The 17,948-nt window shown below is 43.3% G+C and overlaps 1 protein-coding gene across 1 annotated transcript in view; it reads left to right on the top strand.

Annotated features, from left to right (window-relative positions):
• The window catches only part of Bcorl1 (BCL6 corepressor like 1), a 67,568-nt gene that overhangs the window by 8,070 nt on the left and 41,550 nt on the right, over positions 1-17,948 (top strand). The window contains exons 3-4 of the mRNA XM_028762811.1: positions 11,772-11,897; positions 17,644-17,734. Of these exons, the coding sequence (XP_028618644.1) occupies positions 11,812-11,897; positions 17,644-17,734 (177 nt within the window). The 5' untranslated portion in view covers positions 11,772-11,811. The remainder of the gene's footprint in view (positions 1-11,771; positions 11,898-17,643; positions 17,735-17,948) is intronic.

Raw genomic sequence — 17,948 nt, 5'->3', positions numbered from 1 at the left:
TATACATATACATATACATATACATATACATATACATATACATATACGAGCTGCTAAGGTACTTAAGAAATGGAATGTATTTTTAGAACTAAAATTTCTTGTGTCTTATGACATTACTTACTACATGCAGTGCAGAATGAAACCAAAAATTTATTCTGCTGCCCACCCTTCATATGTTAGCCCTTTGTCCTTTTTCTCTAGAATTCTTTTTGATTAGTAGACATTCAGCATTTATTGCACGGTAGGGAGTAATGCCTTAATTAACACATTGCTGCATCTACCTCAGAGGTGGATGTGGTAGTTGCTTTTACAGTTGTGCCATGACACCGCTTACTGCTTCTGGACAGGAAACTGAAGACTGTAAATCCCATTGAAACTTTTAGGGATCTTTTGGGCCAGATGTATCAAATTCCCTGAAGCTACCTGGTGTGGGTGGGTGCTGAGAACTTAACTAGGGTTCTCTGCAAGAGCAATATATATATATGCTTAACCACTGAGCCATGTCTCCAGCTCAAAATATTGCTTTCAGTAAAGGACTGCCGTTTTACATTATGGTTGGTTAAGCTTTCTAGCTGTCTCTGGAAATGCTACGAAAGCTGATAGAACCTGGGGCTGATGTGCTTCGATGATAAAGATGCTCATCAGTGATTGAATGGGAGAGAATAATACTGGAGAAAGCCCTGGGTTCCCCAAACCAAACTTTCTGGGCAAAGGGAAAACAGTGGCCTTCAAAGTAGATCTCTTCTCTGCAGCTGGAGTGGACTTTGGTGTCAACAATTGAGTCTCTGTTAGTTTTGCCAATACAGGGAGAGACTGAGGACAGGCCAATTGAAAACAGCAGATTGGCTGACAAATTAACAATTTCTGTTTGACTTAGAGAAATACATTGTTATTCTCTGCCTGTCCCCTACCCCTGAGATTTACCTGCCTATTTTTATTCTGTTTAGGCAAATATTATGGCCATTCCCTGAGCACACATCTACTGGTGGTCCATAAGTCACCTGGGTTTAAAAGTTAGCTGTGGATATGGCACACTGAGATAGTTGGGAGTCAATTTTATTATTGTGCTTGGTACAATTTTAGTTGAGTTCTGTGTTTCCCTTTATTGTAGAAATAAAGCAGAAATAGAGTTGAGGTGAGAACAAGGCAGTAAAAGAAAGACTTGCATGCAGTGCTGTTTTGTTTATTTGATGTGTGTGTGCACGTGACCGAACATGTGTGTGCCCGTGCCTGACAGCTTGCAGGAGTTGGCTCTTTCCTCCACCATGTGGGTCCCAGGGATTAAATTCGGGTCAGGAGGCTTGGTGGCAAGTGCATCTCACTGGCCATGTTTTGTTTTGCTTTTGAGACAAGGTCTCATTGTATTGTTCAGGCTAGTCTTGAACTTGTGGGTTCAAGTGATCTTCCTGACTCAGTCTCCTGAGTAGCTGGGGCTGTAGGCATACAACATTGTGCCAGACTTAAATATTTCTACCTGGGTACCTGGTCTCTGTATGAGATAGAAAAGAGTCGGTTTTCGCTAGTAGTTTATTTTAGCAAGCTATTTATTGAGCCCATATTGCGTGCCTTATATTATGCTAGACTCTGTTGGGAGGGGCCTAGTAAATCTATGGCTGGGTAGCAGAGTGAGTCATAGGGAGTTTGCATACTGTGTAATAAGAGGGATAAAAATAAAATAATAGCTTCAAATGAATTAGATACATAATCTGTGTAATCATAGCAGAGTCTCATCTTCAGATAAAAGAACTGAAAAAGTAATCTGATAGTGATGTCTCCAAATATTCATGTACATTCATGATCTAGGAGAAATTTAAGAAGCAAAACTTAGATGTGGAGGAATCCCCTTTACATGAAAAAGTCCATATCATAAGTACAGTATATTAAAATGGAGACTTAAGAGGAACACAGTCAGAAATATAGCAAAAGTGATTTCAAATCTTATATACACTGGTTCGTGTTGGGACTGAATGATGCACTAAATGTTTTCGGGGTCCTGCTGAAGACCAAGATGGAGGAAAGTCAACTCTTATTTTTGGATTAACAGAAATTAGAAGAAGTCTCACAAAATGTCCCTATTTAAGTAGATGCTTTGCTGATTGATTTCATATTGCTGACTTAAGTTTTCTAGGTATCTGTGACATGTAGAAGTTACACAGAAACTTTTAAAGGCTTTATCCCCTCTCGTTCTCTTTGTCTGTCTGCTGTCTGTCTCTCTCTCTCTCTCTCTCTCTCTCTCTCTCTCTCTCTCTCTCTCTGTATGTTTATGTATGAGTGCAGTGGTGTGTGTGTGTCTGTGTGTTTGTGTACATGTGTGTAGTGCTTACAGAGGACAGAAAAATCATTGGACTCCCTTGAGATGCAGTTACCAGGCAGTTGTGAGCCACTTGACATAGGTACTGAGAACCATACTCTAGTCCTCTGGAAGAGTAGGGAGTAGTCTTAACTGCTAAGCCATCTTTCTAGCCCCAGCTGTATAAAATTTTACAGCTGGAGCCTGACTTTAGTATAAAGTTGATAATACAATGATATATATTTTTCTAAGTAGAGCAAATCAGTTTCTTTTACTACAGGAAAGGAAAATGAATAGTGTTTGAATAGAAGGGGGAAAAAATCAAGGCAGAATATAGATAACCTAAAGCAATCTGGTAGCATGAAACCTTGTGTCTTGGTTCATCCTCAAAATATATTACCTCTGGTCCCTGCAAGGGCTTCTGTGTTATGTTCAGTTATCAACTAATAAGACGAATATATAATTTGGTATACTGAGATGGTCTTGAGGTGGCTAAGAAATGGAGAAGGACAGTATTCTCTAAGGTTTCTACCACAGTTTAGGCTATGGGTCCTGTAATACATCCCTGTTTAAAGTGATGGAACAGTGGTTAGAGGGCTCTGATACTGCTGCTATCTGGTTACGTTCCTCCTCCTCTTCTTCCTCCTCTTCTTCCTCTTCTTCTTCCTCCTCTTCTTTTTGAGACAGGGTATCACTATGGGTTACATACAGGCTGTCTCTGAACCAACTACACAGCTGAGGCTAGCATGAAACTAGGGATCCCCCTGCCTAACCTTCCTAAGTTCTAGGTTTATACCTCCACATCTCTGTCATGAGTGGATTATGGATGTCCCTAAATATCAAGTCACATCTAAAAGCATGAGCTTTAGCACCTATAGTAGTGAAGAGATTGAAAGGGTGTGTATAATACTTAGAATTCCATGTTAGTGTTCTCAGGAGATTGTAAGCCTTGGCCATCTAGTTACTGAGGTGACTGTCCAGCCTCCCAAGGTGACTACATTGGAGGTAAATAAATTCATCAGAATGAGTAAGCTCTCATGTGCTTAATAGACAGTTAACATTTCTTTGTGTCCAGTCTTATAAATGTTTATAGGCACATGTTCTAAACATGGTGCTACCCAAGGAGTCTATGAAGGTATCCATGCTAGAATCATATACAGGTAATTTCTTTTCTGTTTTGTTTTGTTTTTCGAAACAGGGTTTCTCTGTATAGCCCTGGCTGTCCTGGAACTCACTCTATAGACCAGGCTGGCCTCGAACTCAGAAATCCTCCTGTCTCTGCCTCCCAAGTGCTGGGATTAAAGGCATGCGCCACCACTGCCTGGCTAGGTAATTTCTTAGTCTTCTTGTTAAATACAATAATTATATCTTGGAAGAGAATGCAATATCCATTAAGTTTGATCTTGTATGATAGACACCAGTGAAAATATTCAGAAAGAAAGAAAGAAAGAAAGAAAGAAAGAAAGAAAGAAAGAACAAACTTAAGTGAGCCAGAAAAATGTTAGAATAAATTTAGTTAAGTAAAATGGACAGTAAAAAAAAGCTGTCAAATTCTTGAGTAGATTGTTTCTGATTGATCCTTGTGTGTGTGCTGTCACATGGTAGAATGACCTGGTCTGTATGAAGGGAAGCACAGGAAAGCAACTGGGACATTTCTAAGTCACTCAAGTTTCTGGGATGATAGTGGATTAGTAGCTAGAAAAGATGAGGGGATATAGGTATAGGGGAGGGCAGGTAGCCGAATATAAGAATCATTAAAACAGAACATTTTCAATGGGGTTAAAGTTTGGGGTATGTAATTAAATGGGGAAACACAAGTGTTAGTATCCTTCCTGTTCAATATAGAAGGAAGGAGGCAGACCAGTGATACTGCTGTTCCCACATTGCGCTGGTATAGTGGTAACCTTTCCTTTGCTTTTTAAGCATTTTCTTCTTACAGGAGTATTAGCTGAACTTCTGCATTTCTAGTGGAACACTAGAACCCAAAGTTGGTTTTCTTTCTTCATTAGTCACCACTGGCCCACCCGTCCTCCTTAATCTGTCTACTGGCCACACCTATAATCTCAAGGACAGATTTAGGGCTAGGCTTCAGGATGAATATTTTCTGGTTGTTTCTTTCTTTTTTTTTTTTAAGTCATAATTGCTTCCAGGTCACAGGTCACACAGCAGTGTGGGCAAAAAGGAGTCTGAAAGAGTATTGGCATAGTTGTTTTACCTGAGACCCTGTCCTGATGTTGAGCTCAGCCAGGAAGAAACAGACAGGCATCATGTGATAGAGAGTCTATTGTGGCCTGTGTATCTACAGCCACCTTTGCTCATCACTAATTGGGTCTTTGGTCACAAAGGGAGGGATGAAGATTTCGACAGTTTCGAGGTTAGAAACTTTATAAACACCATCTATGCTGGGTGTGGTGGATTATGTCTGTAACTGAAGCACATAAAAACCTAAGACATAAAGATTGCTGTGAGTTTAAGACCACCCTGGGCTACATAGTATGTGTAACAAATAAAACTGGAATCCGTATCAAAATTCTGTTTCTAAAATCAACAAGCAAGACAGGTGAGGTGGTGCATACCTGCAGTCAGTGCTAACACTCAGGAGATGGAAGCAGGAGGATCAGTAATTGAAGGCCAGAGTCAGCGTTACAGTGACTTTGGGGCCAACGTGAGTATTGTGAAACTCCATCTCAAAATAAAACAAACAAAAAAAACGACCCCAAATTGATAAACAAAACCCATTATCTGCTTTTGTGTAAAATATTTGTCAGATTCTTGCTCTGTTACCTTCCTTAATGTTGCATGCTTTTGCTTTTTGTTTGTTTTGTTTTTGAGACAAGGTTTCTCGGTATAGCCTTGGCTATCCAGGGACTTTACACTATAGAGTAGGCTGGCCTTGAATTTAGAGATCCCTATCACTGCCTCCCAAGAGCTGGGATTAAAGGTGCTCAACACCATAGCTTGGCCATGCTTTGGCTTTTAATTGTTGTGAAATCTACTTTTGTCATCTTCCTTTCAAAACAGAATTGTGCCCTTTTGTAAAGTGTTTGTATTTTAGGGCTGCTCATCTCCTATTAGTGATGCCCCCAGCCCTGACTTGGAACATAACTTGTTATATAGAACCCCTTCTTCCCCTTTTTGATAACATATTCTCTTTACGCTTTTCTAAAATGCCTCAGTGCTTCCCCACAGTATTTCAGTTTGGCCCATGATGGTGAAATCTTTCAGGTTCCCCTATTTCATTTTTCCCGTTTGGTTGCTCTGTGTGGGCTTCTCTTTCAGGCCTTCTTTCCATGTTCTAGCTTCTAGCACGTTGTCATTGCTTTTGCAGTTGTTTCTTTATTTTCTTCAGCTCTCTACATCATGGCTTTCCTTCTGCTTATTGTCAGCTTATCTGCTATTTTTACCATTTTAACGTTAGTGCTCTTCCATTATTCCATTCTTGTCTTGGTCTCCCCTATTTTAGTGTGGTCATTATGGCAGACTACACACTCTAGTCAGCCTTCTTGCTAGACACATTTCCTAGCATCTCAATCTCTGCTGCTCTCTTCATAGGCATCCTAAACGGCTAAGTTCTATTTGTTTCAGGCACACTAGCTGCTTTGAGCTTGTGGAACATGTGTTCTTCTTTGTCCTTATCATGAGTTAGATAAGACTTTTTGAGTGACTTTGACCAAAGTGAAGATAGTTTACAATGGTCCACACTCGTTGCTTTCCAGGCCGTGACAGCATTTGTCTTGGGTCATGCAGCTCATTCCTAACAATTACATAGTTGTGACACCTGGGAAACCCCTTTGAGGTATTTTATATCCCTGTGCCTGTGATTCCTGGGCCACTTGGGATTACCAGGTTTCTTCCAAGTTCCTTTTCAAAACTTTGCCTTCTCTTATGGGCAAAGAAAGAGAGAAGTAGGGAGAAAGAACATCAGTGTGGGTGCACTGAGTGGAAGTGTGTGCATCATGTGCATTTGTAAAGTTTTTCTTTTCTGCTCACCTCTCCTGTGTTCCTTATAGTGAGCTTTATAGTGAGTGATTGCTAACTTGATCGGACAGGATGTAACAAAACAAAACCCTAGGCTTACTGAATCAGAATGTGTGGAGCTGAGACCTAAGATACTATTTGGAAGCAGCTTCTCAGAGATCTTGGCTTGGGAAACACTGGTTTGCATTGACTGTTCTGGTCCCGACTACTCCTTTGCCAGCGGAAGCCTGTTTTCTAGTGCAGCATTTGATGCTTCCATTGGCTTTTTCTCTTGCTACATGAATCTTGCCTTCTTATGTAGGCCATTTAGTTCAGTGTCCTGCCTGTGTGTCTGCTCTTTTCTACCCCTTGAGCACAAAGACTACTGTTAATTAGCAACAGTGGACTTCAGATGGTCAGGAGTACTGCTCTGATAAAATCACGGGAAAAGTTACAAGGCCAAGATTTAAGAGGAGGCCCAATTTTCAAGATTTCATGAGAGCTGGAGAGAAGGTTCAGTGGTCAAGAAGAACATTACTGCTTTTACAGAAGACAGACTTTGTTTCCCAGCACCCAAATCAGGTGTCCTATAGTGATTTCTCTAACTCCAGCACCTTCTGGTGTCTGCACTCATATATACATATCCATACATTGCCTCCTCCTCTTAGAAATAGTGAAAGTCAGTTTTGAGAAAAGATTTTCTGAAAGCGGAGGCATCCAGCGTGAGTTTTGCTCTTGAGATTGTTACACACTACATCATGAACGTGTTTGACTTTAGCTTCTGTTTTATTTGTTTTGCCTCTACCTTTCCTTTCATGTTTTGTTGGGCCTGAAAGCTCTTTATCTAGGGGATGTTTGGTCTGTTGCTGTTTCCAAACACTGAGAATCCCCCTTTGACTTCTGTCCTGGACCTGCAAACAACTTATCTTCTCGACACAGAACAGAAATAATTCTGAGTGAAAAATCATGTGGTTGGACTGGGTAGTGGTGGCGCACACCTTTAATCCCTGTGCTAAAGAGCTAGAGGCAGTTGGATCTCTGAGTTCGAGGCCAGCATGGACTACAGAGCAAATTCCAGGACAGCCAGGGCCACACAGAAAAACCTTGCCTCAAACTTCTACCCCACCCCCAAAATCACGTGGTCACTGAAGTACCTGCCATTTACAGATACTTAGGTAGTTACTAAAACTTGTACCTGGTGTTGAAATTCATCTTCCAGTAAGAACAGGCCCTTCTGTTGCTTGACTCCTCAAGTATTTTCTAGAGAAGATGATAAAAAAAGTAACTGGTGTGTCAGCCAGTAACCAGAACCATCATTTCTTTCTGTTTTTCTTCTCTTTTTCTTTTCTTTCTCTTTCTATCTTTTTTATTTTTTCGGAATAAGGTTTCTCTGTGTAGCCCTGGCTGTCCTGGAACTTGTTTTGTAGACAAGGGTGGCCTTGAATTCAGAGAGATCCACCTGCCTCTGCCTCCTGAGTGCTGGATTAAAGCCATGTACTACATAAGTCTCCGTATGTAGCTCAAGCTGTCCTTGAAGTCTCAGTCCATTTTGGATTTCATGTACACTAAGCCTAGCTAATAGGGTCTTTGTTAAAAACATTTTAAAAATTATCCCAGTGTTAGTAATGTTAAAAGATAATCTTCAGGAAAAGGTAAATTATGATTCTCCAAATACTGAAAAGTGAGCACAAAGTAAGGATCTTATTTTTTCTCCTAATTAATGAGAAAGCTAGACATGTTATAGCTACTGTAAAGAAAAAGTCAAAAGTCACAAATTTATGTGGAATAAAGGGATTGGATGGCAATGGAGGTAAAACTGGTTTTTCCACAGTGAGGTGGAGGTGGGGGCAGGAGAGCAATCCCAACTTTATGGGACCATGACAGAGTTTATATATCCATCAGCTACTTGGAATTTACAGAAGTGTAAAGTAGGGCAAAGGTGGTGAACTGAAGCAGAATCCAGCAACTTTGAGCAAAGGGCATTATATAGATGATACATGGATTTTTTTTTTTTTAATAGCAAGCATGGTAGATACTTTTCATTTTGGTTCATTTTGCTTCTAGTGATTTCTCAGGGTCATCCCATCAGTTCTCATCTAGAATTCAGTCCCATATAACATGTATTTACTGAGTCCTTACTATGTGTAAAGCATTACAGAGGAGCCAATGACCAGGAAAAAAAGTTATTCCTTAACTGCAGTAGCTGATCTTGTGGTGGAGAGACACACGCCAGGTCCCCAGCTAACTCACAGCAGAGAAGACCCAGTGGTAGGCCAGAGGAAAGGAGGAAGAAAAGAAGAGAAAGAGGAAAGAAAAGGAAGAGAGAGAACCAAAAAGGGAGGAGTTAACGGTTCTTGGGCTGAGGCTAGAGGAATGACACAATGACATTTGAGCTAGGCAGTGAGGGATGGTAGTAGGGGAAGAAGGGGCACAGGGGAAGGTCATCTCAGAGTAAAGAAGCAGCAGAGTCCTGAAACTAGGTGGCTGGGAGCTGGGGGTGACAAGGATGCCAGGCAAAGGGCCAGATGTAGTGGAAGAGAAGCATGGAGTGGATATTTGAGGCAAGAACCTGAGGGCCCTGAAGACTGTCCTAAGAATTCTGGCTAGAGCACTGCCTTGATTCTGACGGCTTTTGATGAGAATAGGGAGGTCTGATCGAAGCAGCATTACAGAAGATGAATTGATTGTGGAATCAAGCGATGGGAGGCTAAGAGAGCAGTTAAGAGGCCAGGATAATGTTCCTGGGGCGAGATGATCAAGGCCTGTACCAGGGCAGTGGCAAGAGGGACAGAAAGAGAGAAGGAATTGGCTTTCTCAAGACTTGAGTCCTGATTTGATCTGCACGATGAGGAGAGGAGTTGAAGACATTTCAAACAAGAGGACAGTAGTGCTAGTAACTGAGGAAGCATGCCATGGCTGGGCATGGCAGATGGGCTGCAGAGTATATTTATGGGGACAGATAATGAGTCCACTTTGAGATCTCTTGGATTTGAGAGGCTTGGTGGACATCCAGTTAACTGCAAGTTGCTGGCATCTGAATTCTGCTCTAGGCCTATGGAGAGAGGTCAGGGTTAGAGACGTGTACATATGAAGATGATCAGTCCATCCAGAGGTGAACTGATTTTGTGAGCTGAGAGAGACAGAGGGTAAGGCTTGCATATACAGCAGGAAGAGACTCAGAAGGAAGAAGGGGAGGTAGGCAGAAAGATGGCAGAGGGAGAGGGAAAGCAGAGGCTCGATGGAGAAGTGAGGGTGGGAAAGACTGGAAGGGGAAGCAAGAAAGGGAGGCAGGTAATGTGAAGAGCAACCAGGGAAGTGAGGAGGAGGAGAGACAGGAAGGGGGAGCCTGAGAAGAGGCAGGAAGGGAAATTGGAAGAGGCTGTGCTCAGAAAGTTCTCAGAAAAGGGAAGGGAGCACAGGACATGTGAGAGAAGGACTGGAGAGAAGAATGAGGAAAGGAAGGAAGAGAGCAAGGGGAGATGGAGAGAAAAGAGGAAGGAGGAAGAGGTAGTAAGAGAAGGAAGGATTAAGGTGAAGGCTCATTTTCAGTGAACACCCAGGTTTCTGGGGTAGATAAACAGGAGGACCACATACAGAGAACCCAGGCAGCACCAAGCCAAGAAAGGCTAGAGAAGTATAAGAAAGGGAATGAGCAGCAGCTGACTGACACAGATGCAGAGACCCACAGCCAGACATGAGACCAAGCTCGAGAAGTCTTGTGGAGGAGTTGGGGGAAGGATTGCGGGCAATGAAGGGGCTAGGGAGCTCTGACTCTGTTGCCTGTGGAACCATGTTCCCGACTGGACTGCTTTGTCTGGCCTCGGTGGGAGAAGATGTGCCTAGTCCTTCAGTGACTTGATGTGCCAGGGTGGGGTGATCCCCAGGGGGAACTTTCCCCCTTCTCAGAGATGAAAGCGAGGGGCAACCTGAAGGGGGCACTGAGAGGAGGGGGCTGCGATCAGGATATAAAGTGAATAAATTAATTAATGGAAAAAGACAAATAATTTTAGTTAAAAAAGAAAAAAGGGTGGGTGAGTGGGCGGGTGAGAACACTAGAGCCTGTTGGCCTCTGCAGAGATGGGGCTAGGATGCAGTCAAGGGAGAGAATGGGTAGATATATCTCTGCTGGTCCTCCTTCACCACCTTTCCTGAATCCAGCACGATGACCTGGCTCTTCCTTGACCTGAGCAGGCAGCTTCTTCCTGCTTTGAGAACTTCTCTTTCCTCTGTCCAGAATCTTCTTCCCTCTAGATTTGTTGATCACTCATTCCTTCACAGCCTTTAGGTTGTTGAAATGATTCCCTCTTGGGAAGGCCTGTGTTGATTGCTCTATTGTGAATCATAGCCCCTCCACTCACTCCCCCTGACACTGTCTCCAGGCTCCCTAGCGTGCCTTGTGTAGCTTGGAATGTACTATAACACAGACTACTCTAAAGTGCTTATTGTCCTTGTCACTACATCTAGAATGCAAGTGCTGTACAGGTACAAATTGTGTCAGGTTTTGTTAGTTTTTAAATCTCTAGTACCTAGGACAAATGTTTGTTGAGTGAGTAAAGGAATTATGTTGCATATGAACAATTTGTGAAAATTGAAAGGATAAATGGAACACATTTCTGATGTGACTATACTTTACTATGACTTCTTTGGAACACAGAACAGCAGACAAGTCTGGTCACTATAGGGTTCTGTTCAGTTGAAATTGGCTGAATGATGATTTTAGCTAATAGGTTAACACAAGAGTTTCACCGGGTAAAACTATTTTTCTTGATGTCCCTTTTATTGCCGAAGATGAAATGGCTATGTGATGATTGTCAGTAGCAAGAACTAGACATTGGCTCATGAAGGAGTTAGTAAGTCATGGTGGGGACATACAGATTAATCAGAAAGGACAAGGACAGCCATAGGGTTCTTGATGGAGACCTGTTCATTTGTTTGTTGCCAGAGTACAAAGGGTTTTGCACCTAATTTGGTGGAAGCTTTCTACCTTACATAGATGTATTGGGACCAACTTGGAAGCAGAGCAGAGTACTTCCGAAAGGCTTATAGAGAAAGTATGTGCCTCCTCTGAAGAGCTTAAATTGGCCATGTAACTCAGATTTTTCCCTACCCGTGGATTAGGGAGCAGGAGCAGAAGACTTCTAGTTGTCTTTCACTTCACTTGCTGCTTAGCTATGGACGCAGCCCTCTAACTGGACTTCCTTAGGCTAAGTGTATGTGGAAAATACACTGTCCCTCAACTGTATGCAGCAGATTAAATTTCCTCAAACATTCAAGCATATGTGTCTCTGACGATAATTTAAAAATCTCTCAGGGTGATTGACAGTGTCCTCATCTCCATCCTGAAATGTGGGTTCCTAGAAAGCTGCTGTAAACTTTTCTTTATGTGGACTTTCATTTCCCATAGCAGGCTGACTTTAGCACTTTGATGTCATGATTGCCTTCATTTAAATGTTTCAGTGTAAAAGATGGTTAAGGCAGCTGTACTTGTTTTCAGCTTTAACTTCTTGGTATTCTTTTCCCCCAGGGGGAGTGGCCACAGCAGATCCTGGTGGTGAGTGGCTGTCATGATCTCTACAGCACCGCTCTACAGCGGCGTGCACAACTGGACCAGTTCTGACCGGATTCGCATGTGTGGCATCAACGAGGAGAGGTAAGGTTGCAAAAGTGGCATCCTTAGGTAAGCTGTACCTAGTCCCAGGTTGGGGGTTGGACCTGGGGACAAGATTCTTGTTTGTTTCTGATTTTCCTAAAATCACCTGCTCTACCACATTGTCCCTGTTCCAGTGAAGATGAGGAAGCTATCAGATGACATTTGCCACCCAGTATTATGTCTAGTGATAAAGAGCTGTCACGTTGTGGAGTAAAGAAAAGCTTGGACGCTTGTAGTTTCTGTTTCTTACGTCAAAGTTTGGTGTTCAAAAGTTCATGTAAGATGTTTTCAGTTCTTGTCCAGAGCTTAGAAGAAGGCTGGTCTCATCATGTAGCTTTATGGTGGGGGCAAGTCATCAGAATTCCAGGGGCCAGTACTTCCTGCCTCAAGAAGCTACCAAAATATGTCAGGAAGACCTTATGACGTATCCAAAGGAAGATGAAGTTGCTGATCATAACTTTATAAAATTCAGAGTTATTGATGCCTTTGTGTGTGTGTGTGTGTGTGTGTGTGTGTATGTGTGTGTGTGTTTCAGTTTTCTGATATTTGGTTGGCCAAGAGAGGCTTTTTTAAAATTACACATTCAATTGCCCTTCAGAGTTTATATTTTTCTTTTACACCCCTTGACCAAGTTGCTCTGTATGTGGTTATAAGACCTCTTTAAGCTTCAAGGGATTGTTCTGCCATGTTTGCTGGTGTTTTAATCCATTGGCTATTTAAATTAAAACATGCCAGAGGAATTCTGATATGACTTTCACCTCCAATTTAAGATTGACAGTCTTTAAAAAGAAAAAAAGAAAAGACCCTGGTTTAGGTCTGTTGAGATGGTTCACTGGGTAAAAATACTTGCCTCCAAGTCTGACAACCTGAGTTAGATCCCCAGGACCCACTAAGTGTAAGAGGAGATGTAAGTTCTACAAGTTGTCCTCTGATGTCCACAATCACACATAACTGTGACACCATACACCCAAAAATAGACGAATGAAAGAAAAAATAGATCCAGAGTTTCTCAAGTAATTCTAAAAAAAAAATATTTGTATGTTGGGAGAGGTAGTGTTGACAGTTATGAAGAGGAAAAGAGACTTTCTTTGTTTTTATAGCCTGTGGCTGTGTGTGTGGCATTAGGGCCGGAGTAGTGGGAAATTCATGAGTGCCCAGTGTGTTCTATTCTGCTAAGCCGGTCGCACCTCCAGCTTCATGGGCCTCTAAAAGTCATTTTTTTCTTTTCCTAACTAGAGAAGTGTGTACTTTTCTGAGATTAAGGTTAGGAGAATAGACTTTTTTATTTTCTTAATTTTTCAATGGTCCCTGTCCTAAGGAGTGTGTTAGAGATGGGCTTAAAAAAAAAGGAGTGTAATTTTAGAATACAAAAATAGAAACTAACGAAAATAAGATGAAATTCTTCTGAGAGACAGCAGAAAAAAAAGTATTTCCCTTTGTGTGTGAGGTCTGTTCTTAGAAAATCCTAAGAGATGATCTGGGCAGGTCAGGGTGCTGGCCATGATTTGTGAGTATGCACTGACAGGCCGTATTACAGTTACTAGAGTTGAGGCTGATGTAGAGCTCTGGGCCTGAGCCTTCAAGAAGCTAGTGCACAAGCAAGGTGAGGTACTCAGTCTATAATCCCAGTACTCAGGATGTAAAGGCAGGAGGACCTGCAATTTGAGATCATCCTGGGCTACCTATTAAGTTTTCAGGTTAGCCTTGTCTACCACAGTGAGACCCTGTCTCTGTAAAACAGGGCTAACCTGAGAAATTAAAAGCATGGGACAAATTACCTTGTTCCCTGTCTGTGCTATATTCCCTGCAAGAAGGGAGTCAGAGGTAGATGTGAAATCTGATTTTCTCTTTTCCAGACCTTTCTTGGGATGCTAAGTTATCCAGTATGCCCAGTGGCTAAGATGACTTTTTAAAGCATTGTCATTTCTGATCCCATCTATCCTTTGTCACATTTTTACCACAGTCTAGGCTATGTTACAGCTGATTTTTAAATGTAATCTACCCTATATGATTTTTTTTCCTCTTTGAGACAGGGCCTCTTTCTGTCTACTGTCCAGGCTGCCCTGGAGCTTACTATTAATAGCTCAGGGAAACCTTGAATTTGTAGCAGCCCTCCTGCTTTAGACTAAGTGCTAGATGTTGTGTGTGAGCTACCATGCTTATCATAATATATATAATATACATTGTATGTACATATATGTATTTCTGTGTCTCACCTCCATGTATGTCTCTATTCTATGTGCATGCCTTGGGCCCCTAGAGATCCAAAAGAGGGCGTCAGATCCCCTGGAACTGGACTTGCAGATGCTTGTGAGGCTTCATGTGGGTCTTAGGAATTAAACTCAGGTCCTTTTGAAGAGTAGCAAGTGCTCTTAACTGCAGAACCATCTCTCCATCATCCCCCAGTCCCACCCCATTTTGAAGACAGGGTCTTGCTATGTAGCACAGGAAGAAACTCTTCCTGCTCTAGCCTCCAGAGTACTGTGCTTACAAGCATATGCCACCAAACCCAGATTTACCCTATGGAAAAACAAGCTTCCCCCATTCTTTCCAACGGGTAGACCTTACAAATTTGAGGTGTGAAGCTGTTTTTAGGGATAAACTTAAGGTTACATTGTAGGAGTCTGCCAAGTTCATCAAATATGGTTGGGGAGTATAAAACAGAAGACCTTTTTGACTGCTCCAGGTAGTCTGTCAGCTTTAGTCAAACCTCCAGCTAAATTGTCTTGCTTGTCTCTAGTATTAATTCATTCCTTCATTGAATAAGCATGTATTTAATACAAGAGCAAACTGGTAGTACACCTTCATATATTGCTGGTAAATGCTGTGGACTGGTGTGAACAGGTCCTATGGAATCTAGCTGAAAGAATGATATATTTCCTCAGGAATATCAGAGGACAGTATCATCTGAGCCCAGGCTAGAGAGGTGATTAGGAATTTGAGGTGAGGGCCAATATCTATACATCCTTGATTGTCTGGGGAAGGCCTTGGCTGGAGTGAAGGGATTCCTGATGAAAAGTCTTGGGCTGGTAGGTAACTAAGGTGCCTCATGCATTCTGGGTTGGGTATTTCTTTTAGATATTGTCCCAGGCCCAACAGGAACTGAAAATGCCCAGTGTGGCAGGTTCAGGTGTTAACCTCTAATACTTAGGAAAATGGCCCTGAGAGATGATGGCTGGTTTTGGTTAAGTTCAACAAAGCGTTGAGCACACCAGCTGTCTTCTAGTAAGAAGAACCAGTGGAACTGATTTCCAGTCCTGGTTGGAGCCTCTTTTGGTCTATGTTTTTCCCCTCACCTGTATCCCCATAACCTTGCTCAGTAGACCCAGCTCCTGCCCCTGCTTTTCTGATCCTAGGCTCCTCTCTCAGTGGAGCGTTTTTTAAATATTTGCTCAGCTTTGCATCCCCCTCAGAGGATTTGAAACATCATCGCACATATTTTCCTCCCCAAGCTTGGGGGCTGGTGCTGAGGCTTAGGCATGGCCAGAGTAGCCAGAAGTGCTGCCTCCGCTGCCATCACCAGTATCTGCCTGGCTCTAGGCTTCCCTGGTAACTGCTGGCTTTCGAGGAGAACTGAGAACGTAGCTTCTGCTTCGGAGCAGAATTTCTACCCAAGGAGGAGCCCACCAAGCAAAGCAGGAGGGAGTGTGGTCAGGAGGAGAAAGAATGTAAACAAATAGTGCCTTCCCATGTGGGGTTGTGGAGGGGAGGGGCTGCTGTTCCCTCACTACCACGGCCCTCCCCCTAAACATCCCTGGAGAGTCTAGTTGGAACATGCTTTTTCAGCCCAAGGCTGGCTACATATAGGTCCTGCTTTTCTGGTCTCTCAGGAGTTGATGTGAAAAGTGTGTTTTCCCTTTCCCTGGGGCCCTGTGTCTCTCCTCTTCCTCAAGACCCCTAACTGCCTCCAAAGCCCTTGCCTTACAGTCCTGTGTGTTACCAACAGTCTTTTCCAGCAGTGGAACCCTCCCACTTCTGCCACCCTAGCTGCTTGTTAAAGGGGACAATCCTTGATTAGTCCCTTCTGGAGCCCTGAAAAGATAGGGAGAGGCTCTGATCCCCATTGCCATTCTTGCTTCTCTTGCCCCAGGTACAGTTTGGGAGTCTGTGTGCCAGTTGGAGGGAGAGAGTTATTTGCAGAGGTGCTCCTCCTTGCTGCAGTTGACTGCAGGCACCCCAAATACCCTTTTTAGACTAGAGTGTGGTCGGTAAGGCAGAGGCTGACTTTTCTTCACGGGCTGTATTGGATCTCTGGCAGGGCTCCAAAGATGGCAGGCAAACCCAAACAAAGAGCAGGCAGAGCAGCCCTATGCTTTGCCCACCCAGAAAACTTGCTGCAGCTTTGTTCTTTGACCCGCTACGTCCTCTGCAGCCACTCCTACCCAGGCGGCTGCCCTATTGATACACTCCCGAGCAGGAGCACAGGGGCCGTGTTCCTGCTGCACTTAAAGTGGCCAGCGTGGAGTGGCCACTTGTCCTCCGACTTTTTACTTTAGCGTTGTGATCTTATTTGTTTGGTTTGTCAAATGTAACATTTTTTAAGATTCTTACCTGAAATTTAGAGAGTGCTGCTTGAGCAGTTTGGGGAGGTTACAGTTGAACTTTTCTCCGTTGAGACCCAGCTTTCTGGTCTTTAGCTTTTACTTAGGGCACATACCAATATGAGTACAGTCTGTGGCTTTGAGGGGTTCCCTTTGAGAGGAGAGAGGATGTGGTGATGGAGAGAGGCTGAAAGGAAGGTGCTCCCCGTATACCATGAGAAGAGACAATGCTGGTTGGAGGCACGTTGAGTTCTAGAATGTTCCTTTGGAGAAAAAGAAGTGGTGTTTTGGTTTGTTCTTTTTTAACTAAGACGGGGTCTTACTGTGTAGCCTTGCTGGCTTGAAATTCCTTATGTAGACCCGAGTCTAAACTGGCCTTGAACTCAAAGAGATCCACCTGCTTCTGCCTTCTGAGTGCCAGGATTTAAAAATATATGTGTCACCACCAGTCCGCTGCATTTTCGTTGTTGTTGTTTGAGACAGGATCTCCTGTGGCCCAACTGACTGAATTCCTTACCTTCCTGTCTCTACTTCCCAAGTACTCAAATTACAGACAGGACACATGCTCAGCTAAATGCAGTATTTTTAAAGAGCCTCTCGGTGTCAGTGACCAGATGGCCTCAAATCAGTGCCATTGTATGTGCTGTAAACATGAATGTGTATGGGCTTCAGGCATGCCCTGCCCAGTAAATGAGCAAATGATTCAGATTTGGACTAGATTAGGAAGCACAATAGGAGCGGAGATTTGCTTTGGAAGAGGTTTACTCTAAATGGCATTTCCCATATAGACTTGAAACAAGATTGGATTGAAAATAAAACTAATTTGTGTGCCCTTGAGGCTTATGGGTCACATCTCTCTCCTTTTGGGCAATGCCTTGTATATCATAGATTGAATGGTCAACCTGATGATTAAGCTTTGAGGGGTGGGAGGAGAAGTGCTAAGGTGGGGCTCATCTGCACTAGAAAGCAGAATAAGCAGCTCCCAAATTCTGGTCAGACAAGGCTCCTATTGAGGGCCTTGCAAAGCTGCATGTGGTGGCTCTGCTTTGCCTCATTCAGCCTCAGAGCACTCTGCCATCCCCTGAAGTCACCATGGAAGTGAGACAGGAGGGCTTGGGAAGCTAGGCAGGCAGGGCCTTCTAGAGGAAGTGTCGGTGCTGTAAGTCTGGGCCTTATGTCCCTTTTCTGCTTGCCTTCCCTGCCAGAAGAGCACCTCTTTCTGATGAGGAGTCCACGACAGGTGACTGCCAACACTTTGGATCTCAGGAGTATTGTGTCAGCAGCAGTTTTTCCAAGGTAAGGCGCTATGTGTTGTCACATGCTACCCATCAAAGGCTGAGCTTCTTGGACCATGTGCCTAGTTTGGCCTTCCTGAGAATGAGAACAAGAAGACATGAGGATGCTGTAGGTGAGACACAAACTGCTCTGCACGAGCCCTGTACTTTGCAGTTGGTTGAGTTGTCGTGAGGACCAGCAGGTACTTCTCAGGGGCCTCAGGGGTACCTACATC

This window comes from Grammomys surdaster, unplaced genomic scaffold, assembly GCF_004785775.1.
Source record: "Grammomys surdaster isolate TR1022 unplaced genomic scaffold, NIH_TR_1.0 60, whole genome shotgun sequence".
Taxonomy (NCBI): Eukaryota; Metazoa; Chordata; class Mammalia; order Rodentia; family Muridae; genus Grammomys; species Grammomys surdaster.
Note: the sequence above shows the minus strand (reverse complement) of the source record. Positions and strands in the feature narration are given on the sequence as shown.